Raw genomic sequence first — 26,418 nt, 5'->3', positions numbered from 1 at the left:
ATTTCAACTGTTGATGTTTGAGTGTAAGAGCAGAAAAAACACAGATTTCCACGGTTTTAATCACAGCCTATCGGGCATGATCAGTGGACGCAAAGCACTTTCCAGTCTCTCTAACTTTCACCAACATGGCTCAAAGTCGTCAAAAAGTTTCGCAAGCTGTCGCTAAACTGAGATTTGGCGCATTTTTTGCTGAAAGCGTCCAAAAACGTTACAATCATCGCGTAAACGAGCGTGGATTCATGCGAGCTGCCGACTTACCGATGCCTCCACTCTCTCTGCTGGATCAGATCAGCCCCTGCATGGTGGAGCTGCTGCATTAAAGTTTGCTTGGATGCCCTCTGCAGCCCGCAAACACTGCGGATCGTGCAGCGAGTGTCTGGAGAAACGCGCGGTGGACACAGCAAGAGATCCACGCTGCGAGGCGACCCGGACCGTCCCAAACCGGTCCATTTACAAGGAAGTGGGGAAAACAGGATGTGAGGTCACTGAAGGACACCGCTTTTGGGGCGAATTTCTGCAAGTTGCAACGAATCGTGTGCAAGGCTGACTCGCAGTATTCAGACTGGTTATTCGTGGTTTGATATTGGGGCACGTTTAGCCGTGAGGGTGGTGTTGTTTCAGGACGGAGGCCGCTAAGAAGTTTCACCAAGTTAACCTTTTATCTCTTTATTGCAGATGTTAAAAATAAAACACACCCGCTTCACACCCTGGAGGACGGGGCTGTGGCCCCCCCACACTCCCTAGCTGATCATTACATGGAGAAACCTTTGGAATGCAAGCATGCTGATCCACACAGGTATGCACACATGGGTATTCACAGACGCGGACTAAAGCTTTCTTGGCTGCTGCCTCAAAGCACACTGTGCGCTGTCTATCTTGCGTGCTGCACAATATCGTTTATTACTTAGTAAATACTGATATCTATGACTAGCTAGTTTATTGTGATGGTGCTTTGTTTTCTCTATTATTATGTTGCTCTTTGTTGTTTGCTGTCTCCTCTGTTTGTTTTTTTTGTTTGTTTGTTTTTTTTTCTCCATACAGGTGACCCAGGAGTTCTTTTTTTTTCTCTCTCTTCCCCCCCCCTTCTCACCGTCTCTTCTCCCCTTTGGTTTTCTTTCTTTCTCTCCCCCTCTTTCTCTCATTCATTCCCCCTGTCCTATTTATTAAAAAAAAAAAAAAAAAAAAATGACAAAGGATGAACTGAAGCTCTGCCATCACGTAATGTCGCATACTGCTGTTTCTGATGTCATTTAGAAAAAATAAATAAATAAATAAAAAAATAAAAAATAAAACACACACACAAAAAAACTTGGTTTTGTTTCAAAAATCTATTTCATCATCTTATCAAATCGTAATAAACGTTTTGACATGAAGTCAAAGGAGCTTGGAAAGAAGCTCCTTTGCTTGGAAATAGCTCCTTTGACTACGATGACCTGGATGACTGAGAACCTTCACAGACGTTTTGACATGAAATGACGTTACATGAGTGCCAACAAGGCGGGCTTCTTTCATGAGTTTTTATATATTTATAAGATGAACGGTTTAAAGTGCAAAATATGACAACTGAATTTAAAGCTGTCAGATGCACGAGTATTGACCATTTTACAGAAACACACAGGCTTCACATTAAATCAAGAGAAAAGAAGTCATATATGCAAAGTTCAGCATCCTGCGATCCACCTCTGCGTCCTTTTCCTGAAACAAACATATACATTAACTTAGTTTCCATTTGATCTGAATCAAAGCTAAATAGCCAATTAAAATTTAGGTCAAAGCACAAAATGATAAAAAAGTAAACTCCAAATTAAATCCTTATCTGGACAGGTTTTAGTTTAAGTTTAATAATAGCTGAATTAAATAGCTGAATAGCTGAACAGTCTTAGTCTGTTGTCTTGAATATATCTACATATGATTCTGCAGATTTGTAGTACTGCAAGCTTTCCATTTGTAGTCTGGCACATGTTGTGCAATGTCATTTTTCACTGTGCCACAGCAGTCTGTCCCAGCACCAAGCAAAGTGCAAGCTAGGCACAGCTCAGTCATGTAGCTTGTTGCGGGTCAGCAATGTGTGTAAACAGCTTAAATTTGTTAGTGTTACTCCAAAAAGCTCTGCAGATCTACTAAAGCTCTGCCTGCTTTGCTCTATTCTTCCCTCAGAATGCCGAACCCAGCAGCAGTTAAAACCTGCAAAAGTCATGTCTAAAAATGATTGTCTAAAACAAAGTCGGTCCATAGTGAGCACCAAGTGCAAAATGATGTCATTTTGAGTTTTATGGGAGTTTTATGTTTTAAAAGCGTTGGAACAGGGCAACAAGAGGCTAAAAGATTAAGCGGTACTAAAAAGAAACACCTGGAGGAACAATTTAAAATGAATTGTGTTAATCAGCAGCAGGTCAGTAACGTGATTTGGTTTAAAAAGAGTATCTTAGAGAGGCAGAAGTTCTCAGACGTAAAGACGGGCAGAGGTTCACCGTTCTGAAATTCTCTATTCTTTAAATATCTCATCATCTACAGTACATAATATCTTCAAAATAATCTGGAGAAATCTGTGTGTGTGCAAACTATAATACACCATCTGCGAATGGACCTCAGGCGGCACTACTGTCGTCTTCTCTCAGCTAAGTTCAGCTCTGATGGTATGGGGGTGCATTAGTGCTCTGGAACTGCCAGATTGCACATCAGGAAAAGCACCATCAATGCTGAAAGCTATATACAGGTATTAGAGCAACATATGCTCCAATCCAGAAGACGTGTTTTTCAGGGAAAGTCTTGCATACTTAAGCAGGATAATGTTAAAGCGCGTGCTGCATCTATTACAGCAGCGCAGCTCCATAGTGACGATCTGGACTGGCCTGTTGAGCAGCTACAATCACCGAGACAACAATAGGACGACATTCTTCTCCCAAATTCAGCAGCTGGTCTCCTCAGTTCCCAGATGTTTATGCGCTGTTGCTTAAAGAAGACGGGATGCTACACAGTGGTAAACACGAACATGTCACGTTGCTGCCGTCAAACTCAAACAGATTTTTCTTTCTTAAAATGATAAATGTCTTCAGTTTAAATATTTGACAGGTTTTCTATGTTCTTTTTCTGTGTTGTTATTTGGCGATATATAAAAATAAAAATGAACTGAATTGTTCTACTCTGAATAAAATATAGATTTACGAGATTTGAAAATCACTGGATTTTATTTTTTTGCTTACATTTTACACAGTGGCCCAACTTTTTTGGTACTGGAATTGAATTAGGTACATTATTCTTTACATACTTTTCATGTCGGTGTAGAAAATCTAACCCAAAGTGAAGATAGCATCATCAAGTTGTACTCACTAACAAACAAGAAGAAAAACTCTGTGGACTACAGTGGATTTAATTCAGGGTTTGAGCAAAGAAGCAAAACAAAAACAAAACAATGAAGTAAAAGACAGTAAAGCGCTACAGTGAAGCTAAAGGGGACTTCATCCCTCTGTGTGTGATCACACAGTCTACACTATAGTCTGCTGACCTCTCCATAATGAGCATTTTATGAGGCAGTAGGTTACGTCTTTCCTCCTGTCCTCGCTCTTCCACCTGTCAACTTTCTTCCTTCTTTGCCAGCTTACAGACCTGCAGACTTTCCATCGGGATCCCCCTCCAAGCCTCCTTAGGCTCGCCGACTTTTTTTACCCTTGGGATATGCATAAGCGATAGTCACTTTGCAGCCATCTAGCTCGCAGTCCTCCATAGCCTCTTTAGCAGCTTTGCAACTTTCATCGCTGCCAAAGTTCACAAAGCCGAACCTGACGAAAATGAAATGTAAAATGCATCCAAGTGAGAATCGTGAACTCAGTTTAAGCAGTTAACACAGTAAAGAGACAGCTTCGCACTACAGACCTCTTTGAAACGTCTTTCTTATTTACAGTGACTCTTGCGTTGACGGCTCCTTCAAAGACACTTTTGAGCATCTCTGGACTCGTCTTCTCAGCGAGGCCCATGACGATCAGTGTTTTTGACAGGACTAGAAAAGAAACATTTAATAATTTAACGCCGCTGTTTTACTCAAACTGACATCACAAACGCCACACTTCTGTAATCAAGCAGCCAATCTGAAAACATCAAGATAATGAGATGATACCCTTTGCTTTCTCTGGCTTTTCACACGATTCTTCTTTGGCTTCTTTTTTGCCGGCCTCAATATTTTGGGATGACTGCAAGGCCTTTTTATCTGTAAGGAGGTCAGAACATGCAAAGTCCACATTAAATTTACTAAAAAAGAATATTCAAACAGCTTCACTGATTTCACTTACCTTTTTTCCTTTTGTTTTCCACATCAGCTTTAGTGACTCTACAAGCACCTTTTTCTCCTACACAGTTCAAAATCAAAACCCTCTTTTGGATCGTCACTCCTTGTTTTTGCTTCTGTACCTTCCTAGCAATGCTTGTGTTTTTGAACTCCAAAAAGGCAATTCTGTTGAAAAATAAAGACATTTCACTTGTTATAAACAATCTTTAAAAATGCACCTATTATATTAATTTTCAGCTTAATATCTTTAATGTTATCTCTTTGAACTCTCGTAGAAAGCTTTGCCTGATTCCCTTTTAAAAATACCATTAATGATCTAATACTAAGCCTTAGCGCATTCACTAACAGCCTTTATGCTAACCTGGTTCTGATTGGCTCTTCGTCATAAACAAAAGGATTAAACAGCAGGTGGGTGGGGCTTTTGCCATAGCCATTGCAAGAGGACCATATAAGGATATCCCCTCTTGGTGGCGTCATCATACTACGAGTTTAAAGCAGATTCAAGCTTCAACTTTTAGCTCACAGGGATTACTTGTACACATTATGACCTCATCATTAGAATCTCAGCTTTAATATAAACTTCCACCATTCTAACATGAAAGCATAATAGGTCCCCCTTTCAAAGCATAAACAAGTAATGAATGACTTCCTCATCTGACAACTTCCTGTTCAAAACTCTCACCCTTGGGTTGGGCCTTCAGTTCCACCAGGAAACCGGATGGCGATGGCCTTGTGGAAGACCTTCAGAATGTCTTCCTTCGTTACGTTGTAAGGCAAGTTCTTTACAAACAAACATCTGGCATCTCTGGCTGCAAAAATACAGGAAAGTTCCACTTTTTTTAAATATATAAAGCTTATATTACTATTTTGATCCTCACAATGTTTTATATTTTAAACTCACTAAGAAAGTGTTTACAAAGGTTCCTGCTAATGACCATTGCCACAGATTCCTATAGGACTGGAAGGCTCAAGGAACTTCCACATTGGTTTTTCACTACCAGAGGCCAGATCCATCTCTTATACTATGTGACAAATGCACATTCTTAAAGTTCGATAAGAAGTTCATTAATTTAATCAACGCACATTAAACAAATCTATTTGGTCATTTTTACCTTGCTTTTTTAGTTCAGGAGATTTCACCTTCACTTTTTTTGCACTTTTGATCTTTGCTTTGGCGATCTTCATTGGTTTATCGAGCAGCACCTCCCCATTTGATGTCAAGGCTTTAGTCAGGTCCATTTCTGAGAGCAAATCTACAAATGCATGTTTCCTGTAACAGCAGAAAATCACTTTATGTACTTTATGTAGCAGCAATAAATAAATAAATAAAATGAAAATAAAAAAATAAAGCATAAATTAAGAAAACATACTCACCTGGATTGGTCCAATCTGATGTCTTTGAACAGAAGATTTTGTGACATGAGATATTTTTCTAGTGACTCTTTCAGTTCTTCAGAATTTTTAGAGCTGTTGAGGTTTCCAACGAAAAGACAAAATCCTAAAGAGGAATAAAGCAGCGAGATGTGTAAAGGCGTCTTCAGGATCACTGGATATCTTACAAGACAAGCAGTAATGAGTTCATACCATCATTGATGCGCTTTGCTTTCTTTGATGGGGAATCCTCAATGACAGTTTCTGCCTTCCTTTTACCATTTACTGCAAGAGATAGAAAATGTGGTAACCGCCATCGTCCTGGGTTTTGGTCAAGGTTTTTCAGCTTATGGACTTTGTATTCTTGTTTATTTATTTTTTCATCTTCTATTCCTTTAGTAATTTGAGTCCTGATTTTTGGATTAAGTTTACTTTTTTCTTTGATGGAATTTGTGAGGATGTTGTCATTTTCTTTGGACAACCCACCTCACCAATACAGCGGTGCTTTCTTTTTACTAAGGCTACGTCCACACGTACACGGGTATTTTTGAAAACGGAGATTTTCTGTTTTCGTTTTAAAAAATAATCCTGTCCACACGTAAACGCAGAAATGAAGGAAAACGCTGCTAGGAACATGCCAAAGCAGCAGGTGGCGCTATATTCCTATCCGTGTAGAAATGTTGGCCAATCAGAAGTCAATAAGCCTGGGTGGGAAAGCGTAAACAAAGATGGCGCATAGAAGCAGAATGTGTATGCATATGTAAGCATTTAAACACTGCAGAGAGTAAAATTAACTGTATTTTGTCTACGTCCGCCATTGTATATATTCATTTCACCGAAACAATAACGTGACGCACAGTGTGACGTCAAAAAATGCGCACACCTTTGACGCTGCGTTTTCTCCATTTACCTCGTCCACACGTAAATGCAAAAACTGGGTTTCGAAAATATCCACCCTGGCAGGAGTTTTTAAAAATCTCAGTTTTCAGTGACCGAAAACGCCGTTTACATGTGGACAGAAGGCGCAAACGCATAGAAAAATCTGCGTTTTCAAAAATAGCCGGGTATGTGTGGACGTAGCCTAAGTCTGTCTGCAGAGAGTGTATTTGAGTCCTCTCATTTAACGCTATATGGCACAATGAGACAACAAGCAACCAAGAGGAGAGAATAGAATAGAATAGAATAGAATAGAATAGCCTTTATTGTCATTGTACAGAGTACAACGAAATTGGAGTGCCACTCCCTTGGTGCAAGTTTCAATAATAAATATAAATGTAAAATATAAAAAGTACAAAAAAAAACAATCGTAAGTACTCAAACAATAGTATGTACAATATATACAGGATAGCAGCATTAATATAATGACAGAGAGAAACTATAAAAACACAGACAGTAATGAGGGAAAGGGGAACAGGAAGGCAACTAAACACAGCTGCAAATTATCAGGAATTTTTCAAAGGACGTAGATGCTAAACAAAAGAAGTGACTATCAAAAAGAAACAGGAAGTGAGAACTGTAACTAAACAGCAAAACAAAGACAACAGTAAACTTGACATAAAGGAAAGATGCAGAAGTCAGGCAAAGAGGAAATTATGAGACAATAAAACTCTTAATAAAAACAGCAAATTAAACCAACAACTAAGGAAATGTTGCAAGAAAAATTAAATAAACTAAATAAGAACCAAATGAAGATTATTTAAGAATAAACAACCATGAAAAACTCATGTCTGAAACGTCATGTCTGATATCAATTAACAGTACTATTTTACCTTTTTTGTCCAGTGAGCGTGCGTTCACCTTCGCCTTGTCCTCACTTGTGATCTTTACTTTGGTGATTTTCATTGGCTTATCGAGAAGGATCTCTCCATTTAACGCCAACGCTTTCGTCAAGTCCATTTCGGTGGCCAAATCTAGAAAAGCATGTTTCCTACAACAGCACACATTCATATCAGTTATTTCATCTAGCAGCAAAATTTACAAAACACAGAAAATATTTTTTAGGAGGGGCAAAGAAAAGGTTTTGATGTTTTTCTTGTGCATACTTTCATTTTCCACATTGCTAATTTTTGGGGGCTTTTATGAAGTGTTAAATATGCAACTTGTTAACCTGACAAGTTATAATGCACTCTCAACTGTCAGCCTGTCAAAGCAAACACCACATCTGTAGTGCTCTTTCTCAGCATGAAGCCATACTGCTGCTCACTGATCATCACCGCTCTCCTTGACACAGCTCAGGACGAACCGCCTTTCTCCTTATCCATGAACTTACAGCTTAGATTTAACACAGCAGCTACATGCTGAACATTTTTGTCTTTGTGATTTAACCAAAAAGTCGGCTCCTTTTATGAGCAATGTCCGTCAGCAAAACTGTTAAGTTACGTTAACACAAAAGATGAATATTGTGCAAATTTTAGGTCAGTTTTGAGAATGCAAATACGTTTCCAAGAAGTCACACAGGACTTTCACAGCAACCTAAAAATAACACTGGAATTTGTCCCACAGTGCAGGAGAAGACCGTTAAATTCAGATCAGGCACATTTGTTGCTTTCACAGGCAAAGAGGTTTTTCATCACACCTTTTAGAGGACTTAACATGAAAAAAACAAATCACATAAACAAAGAAACAAACAGAAACACTCACCTGGATTGGGCTAATTGAATGTCTTGAAACAGAAGGCTTTGCGACATGAAGTATTTTTCTAGTGACACGTTGACTTCTTGATAGGTTTTAGTTTTGTTCAGGTTGCCAACACAAATACGAAATCCTAAAGAAGAATAAAGGGATGAAACATGTGAAGGCGAAGCCTCTCCAGGAATACGAGGTAATGTACAAGATAAAGATGAGTCCTCACCATCGTTGTTCACCTTAGATTTCTTGGATGGGCGATTCTTAACTGCTTTTTGTTTCCCATTTACTGCACAGGACAGAAAGTATTACAGATGTTAAATGGACTTTTCTACTTTAACTGCACTCTAAGAACATTTTTTACCAAAAGCCTCATTCACCCAGTAACACACACACGGTTACTGGGTGAATGGATGCAGTGTGGGCTACTTAGGGTTCAGTATCCAACCCAAGGACACTTCCGACATGAAAACCAGAGGAGGCAGGCAGTGAACCGCCAACTTTATGATTAGCAGACGACCCGCTTTACCTCCTGAGCCACAGCCAATAAAACACAACTACTTCTGCCAGCTAAGGCTTCATGGTCTCTGGAGGGTTTGGTCTTAAACGCCTGTTATCACAATTTTATAGCATGCAATAGCTTTTATCATTTGAAGAATAATATTTATGTCTTTGAAAATACTTTGACAAAGGCTGGGGTCGATTGAGGTCTCTTCATCTAGTAAAAGCAGACCTGCCATCATTTAAAGATGCTGTAAATTAACTGTTGTGACTGGATCTTTTGTGACATCAGTGGAAGGGGTTCGTGTTTCATATCGGAAGCAGCGCTCTAAAAATCTTGTATGAAATGCAACAGATAGACTTTATTATTTTATATTATTACACATGCACACTTCAGAGGAGAAAGGATATTGAAAGATTTTGGTCATGCAGCAGTAACATCCAGTGAACATCCTTACCACAACCAGTCATCTTTTCGGCAGTCATCTGATCGCTTGCATCAAGTGTCGTTTGTGTGTCATCATCCTCTCCTTCCTCATTCTTCTTCTTCCAGGATACAGTTACTGTGGGGGCATTTCCTTTAACTTTTATCACAGTGTCCGTCTGACGATCTGAAAAGATATTTTAATTACTCACACAGCTCAAGTGCAGACACCCTGTGTGACAGTAACTCACCGGCCACCTCAGTGGGTACACCTGCCCAACTGTCCACTAAATATCTAATCAAATATTACATGGCAGCACCGCTGTTGAATTTAGGCAGGTGGACATGATCCAGATGTCCTGCTGAAATGGTAAATGGCCTGTATTTATATAGCGCTTTACTAGTCCCTAAGGACCCCAAAGCGCTTTACATATTGTGGGATTATAATATTATTTTATGCCATGTTAGACCCCTAATTAAAGATTGTGAATTATTATGTAGTTTTAGTTTGCATTATTCTCCTGAATTAGAAGAAGGTGATAACTATTGCATTTGTTAAACTGATTTGCATTACATTAGACTGCTGATTTATTGTGAATGAATGATATTGTTTTATGATGCATTATACTGCTGAGTTATAAGAAATACTGTTCGCAGAAAGTCATCGCCTTATTTGTCTGATTAGAAGAGAACAGAACATACTGGAGTTTTCTGCCCCATCTCAGCAGGAGCAGATAAACAGGGAGCCAAGGTCGTAGCTTAGGCGCTGTGTGAGAGAAAGAATGTGAATGTTTAGGCTTTTATGATTAGGTGGGGGCCACTAGAGGCTATAAGAGTTTGATCAATGCTCCACCATTTTGAGATCTGATGCTGTCTGCGTACGGTGTCCATCTCCCACGCGTGTGATCATTAAAATCATCGTTTGACTCAACCCGGCTGGACCAGTGTTGTTCTTTTGGCTTTTCCTCTTGTATCCATCCCCAATATATTGAATCCGTAACAATATCCAGTCATCCACCCATGATAACAAGATGGCGCGGCCACGTCCAGACGCCTTCCTGACCGCTCCGCTCCGGTTACATTTCACTGTGTGTTATACTTGTATAACTATGCATGTGACAAATAAAGAACCTTGAACCTTGAACCATCCACACACACATTCACACACTGGTGATGGCAGCTACATTGTAGCCACAGCCACCCTGGGGCGCACTGACAGAGGCGAGGCTGCCGGACACTGGTGCCACCGGGCCCTCTGACCACCACCAGTAGGCAATGGGTGAAGTGTCTTGCCCAAGGACACAACGACCGAGACTGTCCAAGCCGGGGCTCAAACCGGCAACCTTCCGATTACAAGGCGAACTCCCAACTCTTGAGCCACGATCGCCCTCAAATTCAAACCGAGCACCAGAATTGGGAAACGTAAAGTCATCTTAACTTGAAGTTTAAGTGACTTTGAATGTCGCATGATTGCTCATGCCAGATGGGTGGATCTGAGTGGAAACTGCTGATTAATTATTAATTTCCCACATAATCATCACTATGATTACAGAAAATGGTCTGAAAAAGAAAATATCTGTAGGCGGCAGTTCTCTGCGTCAAAATTCCTTGTTGGGGTCAGAGGTCAGAGGAAAATGGCCAGACTGATTTAAGATAATAAGATGTCAACATTAACACAAATAGTCAGTTGTTATAACCAGGAAAATGCCGACGAGCACCTCTGAAAGCACAACATCTTGACACTTGGAGCAGATGGACTACAACAGCAGAAGACCACACTGGGTATCACTCCTGTCAGCTAACAACAGGAAACTGAGGCTACAAGCTCACCAAAAATGAAAAATAGAAGTAAGAAAAACATTGCCTGGTCTGATGAATCTCTATTTCTGCAGCAACAGTTAGGTGGAAAGGACGGAGTTTGACATAAACAACATGAAAGCATGGCTCCATCCTCCCTTGTATCAACAATTTCCGGCTGCGGGTGGTAGTTTAATGTTGTTGGGGATAATTTCTTGGCACACTTTGGTACCAGTACCAGAGGACTGTTTAAACACCACAGCCTACTTGAATATTGTTCTGGTCATGTCCATCTCTTTATGACCACAGTGTATCCATCTTTTGATGGCTGCTGTCAGCAGCATAACAAACCATGTCACAAAGCTCAAATCATCTCAAACTGCTTTCTTAAACATGACAGTAATTTCATTGCACTCCCCAAATGGCCTCCACAGTCACCAGATCTCAATCCAAAAGAGCATCTTTGGGATGTTGTAGAACAGGAGATTCACATCAACTGTGCAACTAACAAATCTGCAGCAACTGCGTGATGCTGTCATATCAATATGGACTAAAATCTCTGAGCAATGTATCTATCGCCTTGTTGGATCTGTGCCACAAAACAGTAAGTTAGTTGTGCAGGCAAAACTATACGCCAGTTGTACCTTATAAAGTGTCCGCTGAGATCATAAAGATTGAAGGACTTATAGTTACTAACATTATTCAGCTCAAACAGTTATGTTTACTGTGAATTTCTACATATTAATAGGGATTTACTTGCCAGTGTCAGCTGTGTCCTCTTGTACAACTTTGCTCTGTTTTTTTCTCCGTCTCGTAGCCTGAAACAAACACAACAGTTTCAGTGAACGATTTACCATTTACGTTTACCAAAAACCCAACTTGAAGTCTGTAAATTCCTTTGCGATGTCTGACAAAACACTGTGCTAACGGCAGAGATGTTCGTGTTACTTTTAGCATTTTTATCATTAAAGACAGAAAAATTAACTCTTCCCTAAATAGCTGGCCTTTCTAATGTAATAACGGTATTATATCCGAGTACTCGACTATAATCAGACTCATGTTTTGTACAATTTTAATTATGATAATTCACAAGTTAACCGACTGCTAGCTCCTGAGTTCGCACTGACCCCAAAAAACAACGTGATATAAACGCTTAACACAATGCATTATTATCACATCAAAGCCTGTTTGTGTAAGTTGCACAAATGCGGTATAACTCTTACGTCTGTTTTTGCCATATTAAACCTTTAAATAGCACAAAATCACAGGCTGAAACAATTGTAGCGTCAGTCAGAACCATACACGCGTGCTAGGATGAAAACATCCACATGCTACCGGACTTGAGTACCGTACTGCGCATGCGTACGATGTACTCTACGGATGCCCGCACAGAAACACGCTTTCGGGTAAGTTTACGCGGTTTTACGACTACTACTTTCGTTATTCCTTGCTGATAATTAGACTACCGTTTGCGCTACCGCACGGTGAGGGGAGTAGATCCCGGAAACAGAGGTTAGAATAAAGCGGTTAGACAGATTTGGGGAAGCTAATTACTATTTAAATGTCTTCTAGCCAGTTAGCCCTAGCTTAACTTTTGAGTTTGGTGAACTTGTGAAAAGCATTTCGGCTCCAGCCAAACTTTGGACCCATTTTCACTTTTAGCTACAAAAATTTGTGATGCGAATGTTTGCTCTACTGGAAAATCATGCTGTAGCAATCTGTTGACTCAAACAGGCTGAACTGGAACCCGAGTCCAAAGGTGGAGTTACAGTCCCAACACGAAACCCGGTGCAGTTAAGCTACTATCGGATTAAACGAGCAATTCAGGTTGTACACAAGACCACAATGAGTTGATCACAAATGGCGTGGGACAGCACTGAGACAAAATAGGACACACTTTCCCACAATGGGGAGCCACAGGAACGGTTTCAAGAAGGAAAGCTACATTTTGTCGGTGGACGTGGGCACAACGTCAATCAGATGCCACGTCTATGACAAGGAGGCAAAGATCCGAGGATCATGCTCTACAAAGGTATTCATCTGTTCTGCCTTTTTAATTCCTCACCACCTACTTGGTAAATTAAATGCAGCATCCACACAAACTTGATCTTTCCCCAGGTTGTGCTCCTCTATCCAGAGGTAGGACATGTGGAGATGGACCCAGATGACCTGTGGAAAGGGTTTATCTCTGTGGTTAAAGGAGCCGTGCAAGGTACATCTGCTCCAATTCCTACTTTTATGTCAATCCGGAGATGTGCCATGAAAAAGTGTTTGTCCCCTTCCTGATTTCTAAGGTTTTTTGTATATTGGTCACACTTGAATCTAAAGATAAACTCTTTTATTTGCCATTGTTGCACTAGGTCAGGGTACCTTGGAAATCTCGTGGATAATGGCTATCACTGTGGTTCAGTGAGTCCCAAAGCCTTAGAAATGGCTTTGTAACCATTTCTAGGCATGTTGTAATACAAGCATAATAGATAAAACCAGAGGTGTGGACTCGAGTCACATGACTTGGACTTGAGTCAGACTCGAGTCATTAATTTTATGACTTTAGACCTGACCTTAAAAAATGTTCTAAGACTTGTGACTTGACTTGGACTTTTACACCAATGACTTGGGACTTGAATTGGACTTGAACCGGTTTACTTGAAAAGACTTGATATTTTACCCCAAATATAAAATTTAACATGCATATTATATAGAGATTGAAAATGTGACGTCATTCACGGGTAGAACCGCAAAGGATTCTGGGAACTCGTGGCAAGCGGTACTAGCGCACGCAGGCTTTCAATTGAAATCAGTTATACAGCGATAAAAAGAAACACAAAAATGTCAAGAAGCCGTTGTATTGTTAACTGCAATAGCCGGTCGCATGACAGCCACGAGAAGCTGACGGGTAAAGAGATCGGTTGTTATCGGATTACGTCGTTGAAGAGAAATTGTTCAAGCCATGTTTCCGAAGTAACAAAGACGCGACGGATGGCCTGGATTGCTGCCATTCAAAGATCAAATATAACGTCCCAGAACACTCCAGCTCACAGGTTAGTCTGCTCCAAGCATTTACACAAAGGTCAGTCTGCTGTTGTAGTTAATACGTCATTTTCATAACATAATTGGTGATATAGGTTACAAGCAAGTCTGGCGCTGAACAGAAATTGTCGCGCTATGCTCCTTTATTTATTGTGCATAAATAGTGAATTATCCTGACACAATATTGCGTTTCGCTTCTGTTATTATGGTACATTGACAAAAACATATACTTTTATTCACAGGATAAAACAGGTTTTTTGTATCACTAATTGCCCAGTACGATTACAGCATACAATATTATTGTCACTGCTACATTTCTGTGATGGGTACCAGAAATTATTTCCACTACTAATTAATTACCGTTGAGCTCAAAGGTTATATTAATAAACGGTTAAGGAATGTATATTTATGACGACGATTTGTGAGACTGGTAAACTTATGATACGTACGATGGTCTTTCGTTCTACACGGTGCATTTCAAGGTCCTGCACCCATCCGTCGGTAAACTGTACCTGGGCTTGTTGCAGTGACCTGAAGTTACTAAACTTCATGAGTGTATGCACTCACTCCAAGAACCGTATGATTATAAATATGCATATAAATATGCTAAGATGAGATAGCTGACTTCATCTAACTAGCAAATGTTGTCCAGGCTACGTTGGTGATACAGTTTTTTTTAATGTGTATATTTTTGTCATGCGATTTTAAAGCTGGTCCTACAACCGCATCCAAGAATAACATGCAGCTTATCTCAGAACTGTCGGTGAAAATTATTCTTGGAGCTAGGTTTAATTGAGCTGCATTTTAAAGAGGTGCAGTTTCACAATTTGTGTATATTTTCTAAGTTCACTATTTTGTATGTGTTGAGAAAAACACAGATTTTAAAATTACATGGTCTAATATTTACATTTAGCATAACTGCAACATTATTTTTTCTTTTTTTTTTTTAAAGACTCGAAAGGACTTGAAATTCAAAGTTTCAGACTTGAGACTTGACTCGGACTTTTACACCAGTGACTTGAGACTCGACTCTGACTTGCCTGACATTACTTGAGACTTGACTTGAGACTTGAGGATAAAGACTTGAGACTTACTTGAGACTTGCAAAACAATGACTTGGTCCCACCTCTGGATAAAACACTACCGAAGTTTCCCATAGTTCATTTAGTTTTGTTGTCAAAGAGAAAATTGCGTGCGAAAGATCATATACTGATATTCCAGTTAAGCACACTTGGCTTTTAGATTTTTTTTAATTGTTCTTTTTTTTTAATCATTTACTGCAATGTGAATGTCTTATGTTGGAATTTTTTTAGAAAAACGATCCTTGTCCTTCTTTTTCTCTGCCTAACCGTTTTGTGCTCGTGTTGCTGTCCTGATCATATAGATGCAGGAATACAAATGCACCAGGTAGAGGCCCTTGGGATCTCCACTCAGCGCAGTACCTTCACAACATGGGACAGGTGAATAGCTTTGCTCACATACCTACTTTAGCACATCTTTGAATAATTCATGCCCTACGCTGGCTTTTCCTCTAGCTTGTTTCTCATCTCCTCTTCCGCTTTGACAGGAGAACTGGGGTTCCTTTCCACAACTTCATCAGCTGGCAGGATCAGAGAGCTGCAGACCTGGTGAAGTCCTGGAACAGATCCTGCACCATGAAAGTGAGGCTGCTCCCCATTTCTATCTTTCATGATCTTTAGTCAATAGATTGGACTTTAAAAGGCAAAGGCAGGAAAAAATTTCAAATAAATATGATGTTCCCATGTAAACTCAAAATTCTTTTCAACCAGTGCTGGATGTGCTTTTTGTTTATCCATCTTATTTGTTTGTTTGTTTTTACAAAAATCTCAGGCAATCCATGGTGCAATGAAGGTCCTCTACTTTGTTACCAGGCAGAAACGGTTGCTTGCAGCAAGTCTCATCGTCTTCTCCACTCAGCATGTCACTTTTCGCCTCGTCTGGGTCTTGACACATTACAAACAGGTGCGTGGAAGGGTTAACTAACGGGCTTGTGCTCAAAAGTAGAGTAACACAGTTGCACACATTTGCATGCATAACAACTGGGAACAATGTGGGCCACTGTTTAATTGCAATCAAACAATTCGTTTATGTGTGAAAAATCACAACTAAACGATGAATTCAGGAACAGTGAATGCACTGAAAAGTTGAAGTTCCCTCATATTTGACGGAATATAACAAATCATTCATTACTATTAAGGGTTAGGGTTAGACTCTTACAGTTGTTACCATCAGTATAAGAGAATAAATAACTATTTACCATTTGTAAAGGATTTTCCAACCACTAGTCTGTATGTATTTTTAATACATATTCAAAGTAGATTTGTGGAGTAATAATCAGCTATCTCCTGTGCATGGATAACATCAAGCTGTACAACCGGCATGAGTGAGACATTGACTCATTGATCCTCAGCCTGAATAAGTGTGACTCAGTGGTGTCAGAGTGTGGGAAGGTGATCCACACCAAAAGGTTTTCGAGAATGCAGGATGACAAGCACATAGAACAGCTACAAGTACCCACAGTCCTTTGGGTTCCACAATGAAGATCTAAGACAAGTCATTTAATACTCAACTGTAATATTAAACAGGAGGAGATACACTGATATGTCAAGACACAAAAAACCTGCTCACAATGGACGGAGGTCTCCACCCAAAATCTGACACCCTGAGGCTGTGCAAGTAGCGGAAAGAGGTGAGGCAAGGATTAGACGGTGACGGAGGATGCATGAGTAGGTTAGGAAGATGGTTCCACTTGAGATGAAGAATACTTCAGGCAGTTGAAGAAAGATGATGGTGAGGGAAAGGAGGAGGAAGCATTGTAAAAGACCAAAAGCCTGCATTGGGATGTACCATCGACAGGTAGAGGAAGTGGCTGACATCAAGAAATCCCAGCAGGGGCTAGAAAAATGTTGGCTTTAAGGACAGCACAGAAGCTCTGATAATGGTGGCAGAAGAGCAAACCCTAAGCACCAGATTCTGAGATAAACAGAGAAGTGCCAGTGGCTGAAGGAACAACTGGACCAGATGTGGAAGATACAGTTCAAAATGGTCCCAGTGGTAACACCAGCATCAGGAGCTATAACCCTAAAAGTGGATGAGTGGCTCCAGCAGATTGAGGACACATCAGAGATTTCTGTCCAGAAGAGTAAAGTCCGAGGACAGCTCGGCTAAAGCGGAATTTATGCTTTGCATGTTCACAGTCCACCGCCAATCAGGGGATGGCCCGTCTACCTACAGAGAACTCTGTTGTTAATGGAGGCAGAATACAAAGTATGTGGTATAACTGGTTTGTGGGCTGATTGCTGTGTGCTGTTTGTGGTCCGTCAGCCACCTGCAGGGAAGAGCAAGGTTCAAATATACAAAGCGCTGAAGTCAAACAAAGAGTCCACTGCAGCCACTCTCAAAGCTTCTGTATTATTATTTTTTTTACGTTTTTTTGTGTGTTTGTTCGTTTGGTTGTTTTTTTTATGCTTCTCCTGTTCCCGGTGTACTCCGCTTTCCTGCTCTGGCCCACTTATCAACCAATCAGCATTCAGCATCCAGCGACATGCAGTTAGGATTTTGGAGGACTGCATGGGAGCACGGCTGTGATGGGAGAAAAGCCTTCAGGTCTCGCTGTCCGAACAGAAACGTGTACGCAGACTGACACATTTACAGGAACATAAATTACGCTTGAGATGCTGCGCAGAACCCTCGCTCCCAGCTTGTCCCTCTTAAGAAACACAAACATGCTACGCCCCAGGAGGGAGGTTTTTATTTATGTAAAAATAAACTTGTGTTGATGCCCTTATGAACCAAAGAGTTGATTAATAAAAAAGGAAAGGAGAAGCCTCAGTATTAGATGGCCCACAGCATTCTTCTGTTTTCAGCCTCGTCGTGTTTCTTTCTTCTTTCAGGTTTGTCAAGCAATAGATGAAGGTTACTGCTGCTTTGGGACAATAGACAGCTGGCTCCTGTTTAAACTCACAAAAGGTGGGTTTGCATTGTTTAGCTTGGTTTCCCAGACATCGAGTAAGCCTAGACTAAAAACACTTTTTCTTTTTTTCTTTCCTTTCAGGGGAGAGGTTTTTTTCTAGCTATTCTCGTTTAGTCTCTTGAACTCAGTGACATCTAAAACAAGTTCAGTAATATAAGATTTGTGCAGTGAACTGTGATTTTTGTACAGTTCCTAACAGGATAATAATCCCCAGACAGAATGTCCTTTGTCTTATCAATCCTACTGAGTCACTGATTGGCTGAAATTCCTCAGGAATGTTTCGGCTCACTCCTGGGGAGGAGATTTGGAAAAGTGACAAGCAGCTCGAGTTTTTTGTTAATTAACCTTTCTTTTAGAGAATGATTATATGCATCTCCTAATCTGTTTCAGGACACCTGCATGCCACCGATTACTCTAATGCCAGTTCAACAGGGATTTTCGACTCTTATCAGGTCTGGTGTCAGTCATAATTATTTACTGTTTATTCTGTGGTTGGTTTGAGTTTGTCTTTTTATATCCCTGTAATGTGACTTGTTTCATAGATGTGCTGGAGTGGGTTTCTTTCCTCTCTTGTGTCCCTGCCGCTCTCTATTTTCCCCAAAGTAGAAAATACAGGGTGAGTGGACCATTCGCTTCCAGTTTGTTCATGTTTTAGCAAAAGTCGCTCATATTAATAAACATGATCACATTTGTCTTTGTATTCTATGTTTTTTTTATGTCCCTGCTGAGTCTGAGACATGCTTGTTTTTGTTATTGTTTGTCTTTTTGTTTGATTCAAAGTCTATCTGTCTAAATTTAATGAAACTTTGTGGAGACAGTGAGTATCAATAAAGGAAGAACCTATCAATGTTTAATGCGGTTCCATATGAGACGCTGACTTTGGCAGAGAATCCAAGAGTCCTTCTTTTTATACCTATTTATATATAGATCAATGGGTCCCAACTTTTATCCATGCACAGTGTTATAATATGCAAGGAAGTGGGGGAAAAGAGATTGTGTTCATTTTGTTTCTGTTTTTTCTCTAAAAGATTTTTCTTGAGAAACACTGAGTGTGTGCCACAATCCCACATGATCACATTTAATGTGACTCACATGTTTGCTTTCTTGCAGCTGGTGGAAGCAAACGTGTGTGCATAAGAAAAATGTATACATTAAAGTTCAAATGCACTGACTGAAAATGTACACTGTCAACAGTCACTTCAATATGTTAGTTAGAGAGTTATAATTAAAGACTCAATTAAACCCAACCTTTGCAATATACAGTAAGCATAAAGCGGAGCATCTCGTTATGTCCTTTGCCTTCAGTTTGCCTTTAGAGTAAAGCTCTGAAAGAGACTGTGAGACGATTCAATTCAATTTGATTTAAATCACAACAACAGTCACCTCAGGGTGATTTATATTGTAAGGTAGACCCTACAATAGTACATAGAGAGAAAACCCCAGCAATCATATGACCCCTCCCCCCATGAGCAAGCATTTTAGAGACAGTGGGAAGGGAAAACTCCTTTCTAACGAGAAGAAACCTCCAGCAGAGCCAGGCTCAGGGAGGGGCGGCCCCAGCCACGACCGCTTGGGGTGAGAGAAGGAAGCATCGTGATGCATTGTGTCTGATTTCTCCGGTTTCTTGTCTTGACACCACAGCCATGACTTTGGTTCCACAGACCCATCCATCTTTGGCGTGCCCATTCCTATCATGTCAGTGGTGAGTCAACATCTGACCGTCACACAATCTCTTGTCTGCATTGCAAACCTCTAACTGCTTAAACCTGGGATTTCACCACCATTATGTTGTAACAAAGATGTCTTGCAAAGTTAGCTAATCAGCAGCTGATTGCACGTCATCCCTGCACTCTACTTCACTTCCCTTAATTGCAAGTTTTCAACATTCATTGTCATCAAAACTTTCAATTATCTCCTCTGTCCATGTGCCTTAGATGGCAGACCAACAGGCAGCCATGTTTGGAGAGTGCTGCTTTGATGTTGGTGATGTGAAGATCACCATGGGAACAGGCACCTTCATGGACATAAACACTGGGAGCAAACCACATACATCTGTAGCAGGTAAAGAGTCCACACATACATTCATATTCACCCATTCAGGCTAATCATAACCTCTGACCTCTCTTTACAGGTCTGTATCCTCTTGTGGGGTGGAAGATCGGCTCAGAGGTGGTGTACCTGGCAGAGGGAAATGCAGCCGACACAGGGACCGCCATCAAATGGGCACAGAAGCTGGGTGAGCAGTGAGGCGTATAGTGTGAAAACACCACGCAGGACTAATTCATCCATCTTTAAATCATAGTCGGTTTTCCTCTTCCACACTGAACACTGAGCGTGGCAGTGACGGACAGAACCAGGGATTGTGTGTGACACCTGTGTGTGTGCTGTTTCAGAGCTCTTCTCTGATGTCAGAGAGACCAGCACCATGGCTTACAGTGTCAGTGATTCAGATGGAGTGTGTTTTGTTCCTTCCTTCAGCGGCCTGCAGGTCTGTGCACTTTTTGTTTTTCTGCTGTAAGCGTGTGTTTCTTATTACGTGTAGTTTCTTTTAACTCAACACTCATTCATTTCTTTATTTTATTTATCTCTCTGTAACATGGTGTCTCTTTTTTTTTTTGCTGCCCTCCATTGTGAACTCGCCCTTGTAAGTGTTTATGCTGGATGCTAAATGCTTATAGTTAGACACGCAAAAGCTACTTTTCGACAGTAACCCTGCAGGAGCTGCGTAACAGCACGTCTGCTGACCAACAATTTTTGAGCTTGACTTTAAGACACAAAGACCGTTTAGAGACCTTTTTTTTCTTTCATCCTTTCTTTAACGACTGCAGTTTATTAACTGTTGGTGTAAATGTTTTATTAAAGGCTCCTCTGAATGATCCAAAAGCATGCGCTTCCTTCATGGGCCTAAAACCATCTACTACTAAACGCCACCTGGTCCGGGCCATTCTGGAGTCAGTCGCCTTCAGGTGAGGCATTTTCAAAAGATTAAATACTGTGCAAAAGACTTGAGCTATCACTCATTTGGTAAATATTTTTGCTTCCAAGAGCAAAGAGCAAGTTTCAAAGTTTTTTTTATTGAAAAACTTTGTTTTTTTTTAACTCCTTCTCAGTCCTGTCCTTGTACCCGACCATTTTTAGCCGTGTTTGGAGTTTTTGGTAAGCTGCTTAAAACTGATCTGTAAATCATTCAAGTATTAAAAAGGCACCTAACTCAAGGGAGGAACCAGTGTTGTGTCTACTCATAGCAGACAACTTTGTTAGTAGCAGCTGGTCACAAAAACGCGTAATCTTTTTCAATTTCTGTAGAAGAATCTATGAAAATGTTAAATAACACACTTCTTATATTGGCATCAAATATTTTTGCACCACACAATAACTCCCAAAGAGCTATTAGCTGAAACCTTGGCATATTTTGGAAGAGTGCGCAAGTATATCCTTAGAAATGTTGAGGAAACTGGATAAGTGGAGGACAGAATAAGAAATGTTCGACCTAATAACTATCTAGCAGATACAGTGTATCTGAAAGTCATGTCCTGAAGACATGAGAAAAAAATGTATTTTCAAAAAGGAAGAAAGGCTGAGGTAGGCCAAATTACACAAGTACTGGAGTAAAAATCAGCCACAACAGGTCCGATGGAGTGATGAATGCAAATTTGGCATTTTTGGTTCCAAATGTATGAAGGAGTTCAGGAGAGAGGTGAGTGTCCACAGCCATCTGTAAAACACAGGAGAGACTGTGTCATGGTTTGGGGCTGAATTTCAGACGGTGGAATTAGAGATCTTTAAAAATCTGGAAAGCCTCAGTGGCTTCATTTTCTAACCTGATAATGATCCTTAACACTTGGGAGTTCGCCTTGTAATCGGAAGGTTGCCGGTTCGAGCCCCGGCTTGGACAGTCTCGGTCGTTGTGTCCTTGGGCAAGACACTTCACCCGTTGCCTACTGGTGGTGGTCAGAGGGCTCGGTGGCGCCAGCGTCCGGCAGCCTCGCCTCTGTCAGTCTGCCCCAGGGTGGCTGTGGCTACAATGTAGCTTGCCATCACCTGTGTGTGAATGTGTGTGTGAATGGGTGAATGACTGGATATGTAAAGCGCTTTGGGGTCCTTAGGGACTAGTAAAGTGCTATATAAATACAGGCCATTTACCATTTATTTATTTGTGGAGAACTGTTCCTGAAGAGTGTTTAAAGAGATTAAAAATTGTGTTGAAGATTAACGGTGGTCAGACTTGCAATCACGCTGGGATTGTACAAACTCTTCTTTTGCCTTAAGAGCTGTATTCTCATGTATGATTGCACCAATTTCCTAGTTTTCGAGTCCAACGTAGTGAAATGAGGGTGGCTCAAGACTATTGCACAGCACTCTAGTTTCCTTATTGCTTTACTGTTTATTCTCATTCATGCTTATTTACATTCTGTTCCAGAAATAAGCAGCTGTATGAGACAATGTTAAGAGAAACCTGTATTCCCATCACAAAGATAAGGTACAGTACTTCTTTTAACTCGTCAGTCTGAAGGTAGTAACTGTACATGCAATAAAAACTCTGTGTGTTGGCATTTAACTCATACAGAGACCAGACACCCGTTTGATATTTTATTTTAGTGTTTGTCTTTTAGCCAACAAACTGGGCGTAACAGAATAGACTCTTGTGTTCTCTGCCTCCACTCATGCAGTTAATTTCTTTATTGACTTTGCATTATGGCTTTATGTTTCCCTGATACTGTTACAGTAAAGTGAAGGAAAATCTAATTGAGTGCTCGGCTCCTTTCTCTCTCAGGGTGGACGGTGGTGTTTCCTCCAATGACTTCGTCATGCAGCTGACCTCAGACTTGTTTGGTAAAAAGATAGCCAGACCCCAGCACCATGAGATGTCATGTCTCGGGGCTGCTTTTGTCGCTGGACTTGAAGTCGGTATGGAAATAAATATTTAAACAGAACAAATATTTGCACTGTAGTCGAATGTTTTGAAGGAGCATTTGATTCACGGCCGTGTGAAGATAAGATGTCTTAGAAATGACGTTGAGCACAAACGGAGTGATCTATCATGCTCTGACACTCTGGTCTTACTTTCACTGTGGTTTTTCTCTAAAAATATTACAGCTCCTGACAGGCCCATTTGAAAAGTTTTGATCAAAAGTCCTATTTTTATTCCTGCTGACTCTGGCAGGAGAGGCAAAAAGCCTTGCTGTTTGTTACATAACCTGTTTTCCATTTAATTATTCACATTATGTAATTAGATTGTTATATATTAGTCAGCATTTAATCAAATCAACCAGAAAATATGGCTGATTTGTTGTGGCTGTTTCATAACAGGCCAGAAGCAGGTGGTGCTGACGACTGAAAAATAAAATGAATCATGAGGAACATGGCTTTTAAGTGGATCAGTCCACAGTGATGTAGATAATTAGATCATTTGTCCAGCATTTATTGCTCTTTTTGCACCACAGCGTACCTTATGCGGTGCTAGATTCTGCATTTATATTTGTGTCGGTGTTGTACGCAGGTTTCTGGAGGACGCGCGAGGAGCTGAAAAAGCTGCAGAGTGCAGACGATGAGTTTTTGCCCCGATGTGCAGACAAGGAGTGCACCGGCAGCCCAAACGGGGAGTACGTCCCCATCCTCCAGAGCTGGGAGAGAGCTCTGCGGCGCTCCATGAATTGGTACAACAAGCCTTGACACTTGAAGCACACACACGGAGAGTCCATGGGGTGACCATGAAGGATGGGGATGTCAGATCTGATGACATTTGAAAGTAAACCGATGATTTTTGTTAATTTTTTTTTTTTATGTAAGGAAAACATCGTTGCCAGCAGTTACTTAGTCGTCCTAGGGAACATGACAGCAGATTTTTTTTATTTTTCCAAGATCTGTTTTCACAGCCACTTGTTTGTCTGCAAGTTTGCACATAATCTACCTAGCTTCGTTTTTAGAAACTTGTTGAAGAGGTGTAGCACAGTTAAGGAAGGAAACCGTTCTGGACCGCAGCAGGGCATTGATCTTGTCATAGGATACACTCTCCAAGTGCCCCTCTAATGTAAAGCTAAAGGACAAATGCACTGACATGATGCTGCAGCACTGATTAATACAGTTGAAGGCACGCTTGTACTAACTTCACACAGCAGTGCAGGTCAGATCCAAGCCAAAGGATTCCCCAGCCACAGCCTTGAATTGCTGTCCACAAACAGGAGTTGCTGTTCCCTGACTTGATTTCCTCTTCTTGCACACAGCAGCTGGTTTACAAGCACATTTCATTCATTCCAGGATGGACGTCACTGGTGCTGCTTCATATTTCAGTCGGTATTTTTTTTTTTTTTTCCGCAGTGGAAATAAGATTTTTACATTTTCCCACATGGGGGTGCTGACGACCACCTTTTACAGCTTTTTAAAAATCATGAGGTCGCCATAGCAACCGCATGCCAAATGTTCATCAGCAGCTATAGAGTTAAAAGCGTTCATCCCAGATTCACACATGAGCCTCTGTTCATGACACCTCAGACTGCACAAAAGGAAGCCCAGATCCGATATGTGCAGCTTAATGTTTCACTTTTGCAGCAGCTGCCTCCCAATTTTAAATCTGAACGTTGACCTCGTAAAGTCATACATGATGCCTTTTTTTTATTTTTATTTTTTAAATTAATTACTGTGTGATCAACAAATTATATTCAGTGGCTGTATTCAGAGATTTAAATATGACTAGAACAAAAAACGAATTGTATGTGTTTGTTTTTCTGTATGTGGGAATTTGACTGGAGTTAAGTGTTTAATGTTAATTCTATGCTTCCAATTAGTCGATTATATACCTCTCGATTGGCAACAAGAGCTGGAAAAAGTATTAGATTTAACTGTAATAAACACAAAAATGTCTAATTTTGTACTGTTTGATGCTTTGATCTGTTATTTTGTTGCTGTGAGTGAGGTCATAAGGGGTTCAAACCAGTCCATGTCTCATGATTATTCTTTGTTAGTGTGGAGTACAACCATGGGGATGTCATATGATAATGTTTTGACTCGAGTCTTGATCTCGACTTGATGAACTCTGATGACATAGTTTAAAATTCTGATCGCATTATGATGAAGCCCAAATGACTAACTAGATCTAAACTGTGAATGTCTTTCCTGACTTGTTCTGCTCCCCCGTGTGATGATCTGTTCTCTTGCAAAGTGTAATACTGTGCCTAACCCTAAAGTTAACACCAGTTCACGTGTGTGACATGACTTGTACTTCATTCAGTTTCTGAATGGCACGTGTCATTCCAACATGCTAGGGCCTAGCAGATGAATACAATGTGTGTAATTGTAAAAAGATTTGGATGAGAAGCTCTAGCATTTTTGTTGCTGGGGATGGGCTTCTATTAAAAACCTGAATTATCAGCTGTTGTGGTCGTGGTGATTTGGGTGCCTTGCGCACTCAAGCTGCACAGGTGTCTGTGACACACGGTGAGTGAGTGAGCAGATGCTGCCCGAAAGTGTTTACCTCCACAAGGACTCTGGGGAAATGCTGCTGCCTCATGCCTGAGATTTGGGGGGGGGGGGGGGTTTATCAGAAACACAGGCTGCCGGATGAGTCTGGGGATTGAGTCCCATTGATGTGGGCAACCTCGCTGTGAGGGTTGCTATGGCAGCTTGGGGATGGAGTGACTGAGAGAACAAATGGAGTGTGTGTGTGTGTGTGCTCATGGTGCTGGTATGGCGAAGGGGGTGCTAATTGAGTGAGCACAAGGGGGATTTCCTAAACAATGGGAGGATTGTGTGTGTATGTGTGTGTTTGCCAGGAGGAAGAGCAGTCGTGAGTTTTTGTGTACATCATGCGGATCCATGGTCTGCATAACACCACAGCACTACAAATGCTTCTTCTACTGTAACTCGAGCTCAGCTTTCTCACTCAATTCTTATAATTTAATTGCCACTGTGCTTTTCTTGCAATCGAATGTGTGTGTGTGTGTGACAGAGGACTAGCATCAATCAGTGCTGCTATTCTTATAATTTAATTGCCACTGTGCTTTTCTTGCAATCGAATGTGTGTGTGTGTGTGACAGAGGACTAGCATCAATCAGTGCTGCTGGTGGCTCTCACGCTAATCAGTAAAGTGTGTGTGTGTGTGTGTGTGTGTGTGTGTGTTGTGCCTGAAATCCTGGTGCACCCTTTGCCTTGTAACAAATTCAAGCTGACAGCAGGAACTGTATGTAGTGCGACCACTACTCCAGTCCCCCTCCCCCAGCGTGAACTGAACCCTGCATCAAGGGTCATTATATAACTCCCTTTTTCTCTCCCTCCCTGTGACACACTGGGAGTGTTCAGCAGAGTGTCGGGGGGGCTGGAAGTTAAGCTTTCGGATTTTTGTTTGAGCCCCACTTCTCCCCTTATGCACAGGCATCTAACCTCCTTTCAGTCATCTTC

At 40.9% G+C, this 26,418-nt stretch overlaps 3 protein-coding genes and 1 long non-coding RNA gene across 7 annotated transcripts in view; 2 read left to right on the top strand and 2 right to left on the bottom strand.

Annotated features, from left to right (window-relative positions):
* LOC146553902 (polyamine-transporting ATPase 13A3-like) overlaps nucleotides 1-606 on the bottom strand; it is a 36,825-nt gene extending 36,219 nt beyond the window's left edge. For 2 of the 3 annotated variants that reach the window (XM_085255232.1, XM_085255231.1), the window contains exon 1: nucleotides 259-605. In XM_085255232.1, coding sequence (XP_085111358.1) covers nucleotides 259-317 — 59 coding nt within the window. In that variant the 5' untranslated portion in view covers nucleotides 318-605. Of the gene's footprint in view, nucleotides 1-258 lie in introns of all 3 variants that reach the window. The other variant, XM_085255230.1, reaches the window with a different exon arrangement.
* On the top strand, nucleotides 117-3,240 carry LOC146553901 (uncharacterized). Its single transcript, XR_014889563.1, has 3 exons — nucleotides 117-476; nucleotides 676-796; nucleotides 1,042-3,240. It is a non-coding gene; the product is annotated as an uncharacterized LOC146553901 (long non-coding RNA).
* Nucleotides 3,170-13,215, bottom strand: LOC146553900 (nucleolin-like). The gene is made up of 14 exons (XM_085255235.1): nucleotides 13,073-13,215; nucleotides 11,761-11,818; nucleotides 9,238-9,390; nucleotides 8,505-8,567; nucleotides 8,294-8,417; nucleotides 7,423-7,580; nucleotides 5,867-5,938; nucleotides 5,657-5,780; nucleotides 5,395-5,552; nucleotides 4,965-5,091; nucleotides 4,287-4,447; nucleotides 4,115-4,204; nucleotides 3,874-3,997; nucleotides 3,170-3,779 (listed from the first exon to the last, which is right to left on the bottom strand). The coding sequence occupies exons 1-14, from the start codon at nucleotides 13,091-13,093 to the stop codon at nucleotides 3,644-3,646; spliced, it is 1,569 nt and encodes a 522-aa protein (XP_085111361.1). The 5' UTR covers nucleotides 13,094-13,215; the 3' UTR covers nucleotides 3,170-3,643.
* On the top strand, nucleotides 12,285-25,392 carry gk5 (glycerol kinase 5). Of its 2 annotated transcripts, XM_085255234.1 has the most exons (17): nucleotides 12,285-12,406; nucleotides 12,735-13,032; nucleotides 13,119-13,212; nucleotides 15,415-15,490; nucleotides 15,598-15,691; nucleotides 15,882-16,013; nucleotides 17,945-18,020; nucleotides 18,415-18,476; nucleotides 18,567-18,640; nucleotides 19,666-19,726; nucleotides 19,959-20,085; nucleotides 20,156-20,260; nucleotides 20,418-20,512; nucleotides 20,887-20,990; nucleotides 22,445-22,504; nucleotides 22,799-22,932; nucleotides 23,525-25,392. In XM_085255234.1, exons 2-17 carry the CDS (start codon nucleotides 12,907-12,909, stop codon nucleotides 23,695-23,697), a joined length of 1,593 nt encoding a protein of 530 aa, XP_085111360.1. In that variant the 5' UTR covers nucleotides 12,285-12,406; nucleotides 12,735-12,906; the 3' UTR covers nucleotides 23,698-25,392. The 2 variants fall into 2 exon arrangements, with proteins under 2 accessions (XP_085111360.1, XP_085111359.1); XM_085255233.1 differs by lacking the exon at nucleotides 12,285-12,406 and having other exon boundaries at nucleotides 12,421-13,032.
* Nucleotides 25,393-26,418: the final 1,026 nt, after the last annotated feature.

The sequence above is a fragment of the Mchenga conophoros genome, linkage group LG18 (genome assembly GCF_057382185.1).
Source record: "Mchenga conophoros isolate Kocher_MC1m ecotype Shallow Benthic linkage group LG18, M_conophoros_male_GT1.1, whole genome shotgun sequence".
NCBI classification, from domain to species: Eukaryota; Metazoa; Chordata; class Actinopteri; order Cichliformes; family Cichlidae; genus Mchenga; species Mchenga conophoros.
This window is presented reverse-complemented; position numbering and strand designations above follow the sequence as displayed.

Coding starts and splice junctions, on each gene's coding strand:
- LOC146553900 (XM_085255235.1), bottom strand. CDS start 13,093: ATGCTGCATTTAATTTACCAA. Junction 5,553..5,656: donor ATCAGATTGGACCAATCCAG/GTGAGTATGTTT, acceptor CTGCTGTTACAG/GAAACATGCATTTGTAGATT. Junction 5,092..5,394: donor TCCTGAACTAAAAAAGCAAG/GTAAAAATGACC, acceptor GTATTTTTGCAG/CCAGAGATGCCAGATGTTTG.
- gk5 (XM_085255234.1), top strand. CDS start 12,907: ATGGGGAGCCACAGGAACGGTTTCAAGAAGGAAAGCTACATTTTGTCG. Junction 13,213..15,414: donor GGTTAAAGGAGCCGTGCAAG/GTACATCTGCTC, acceptor CTGATCATATAG/ATGCAGGAATACAAATGCAC. Junction 20,261..20,417: donor CAAATGGGCACAGAAGCTGG/GTGAGCAGTGAG, acceptor GTGCTGTTTCAG/AGCTCTTCTCTGATGTCAGA.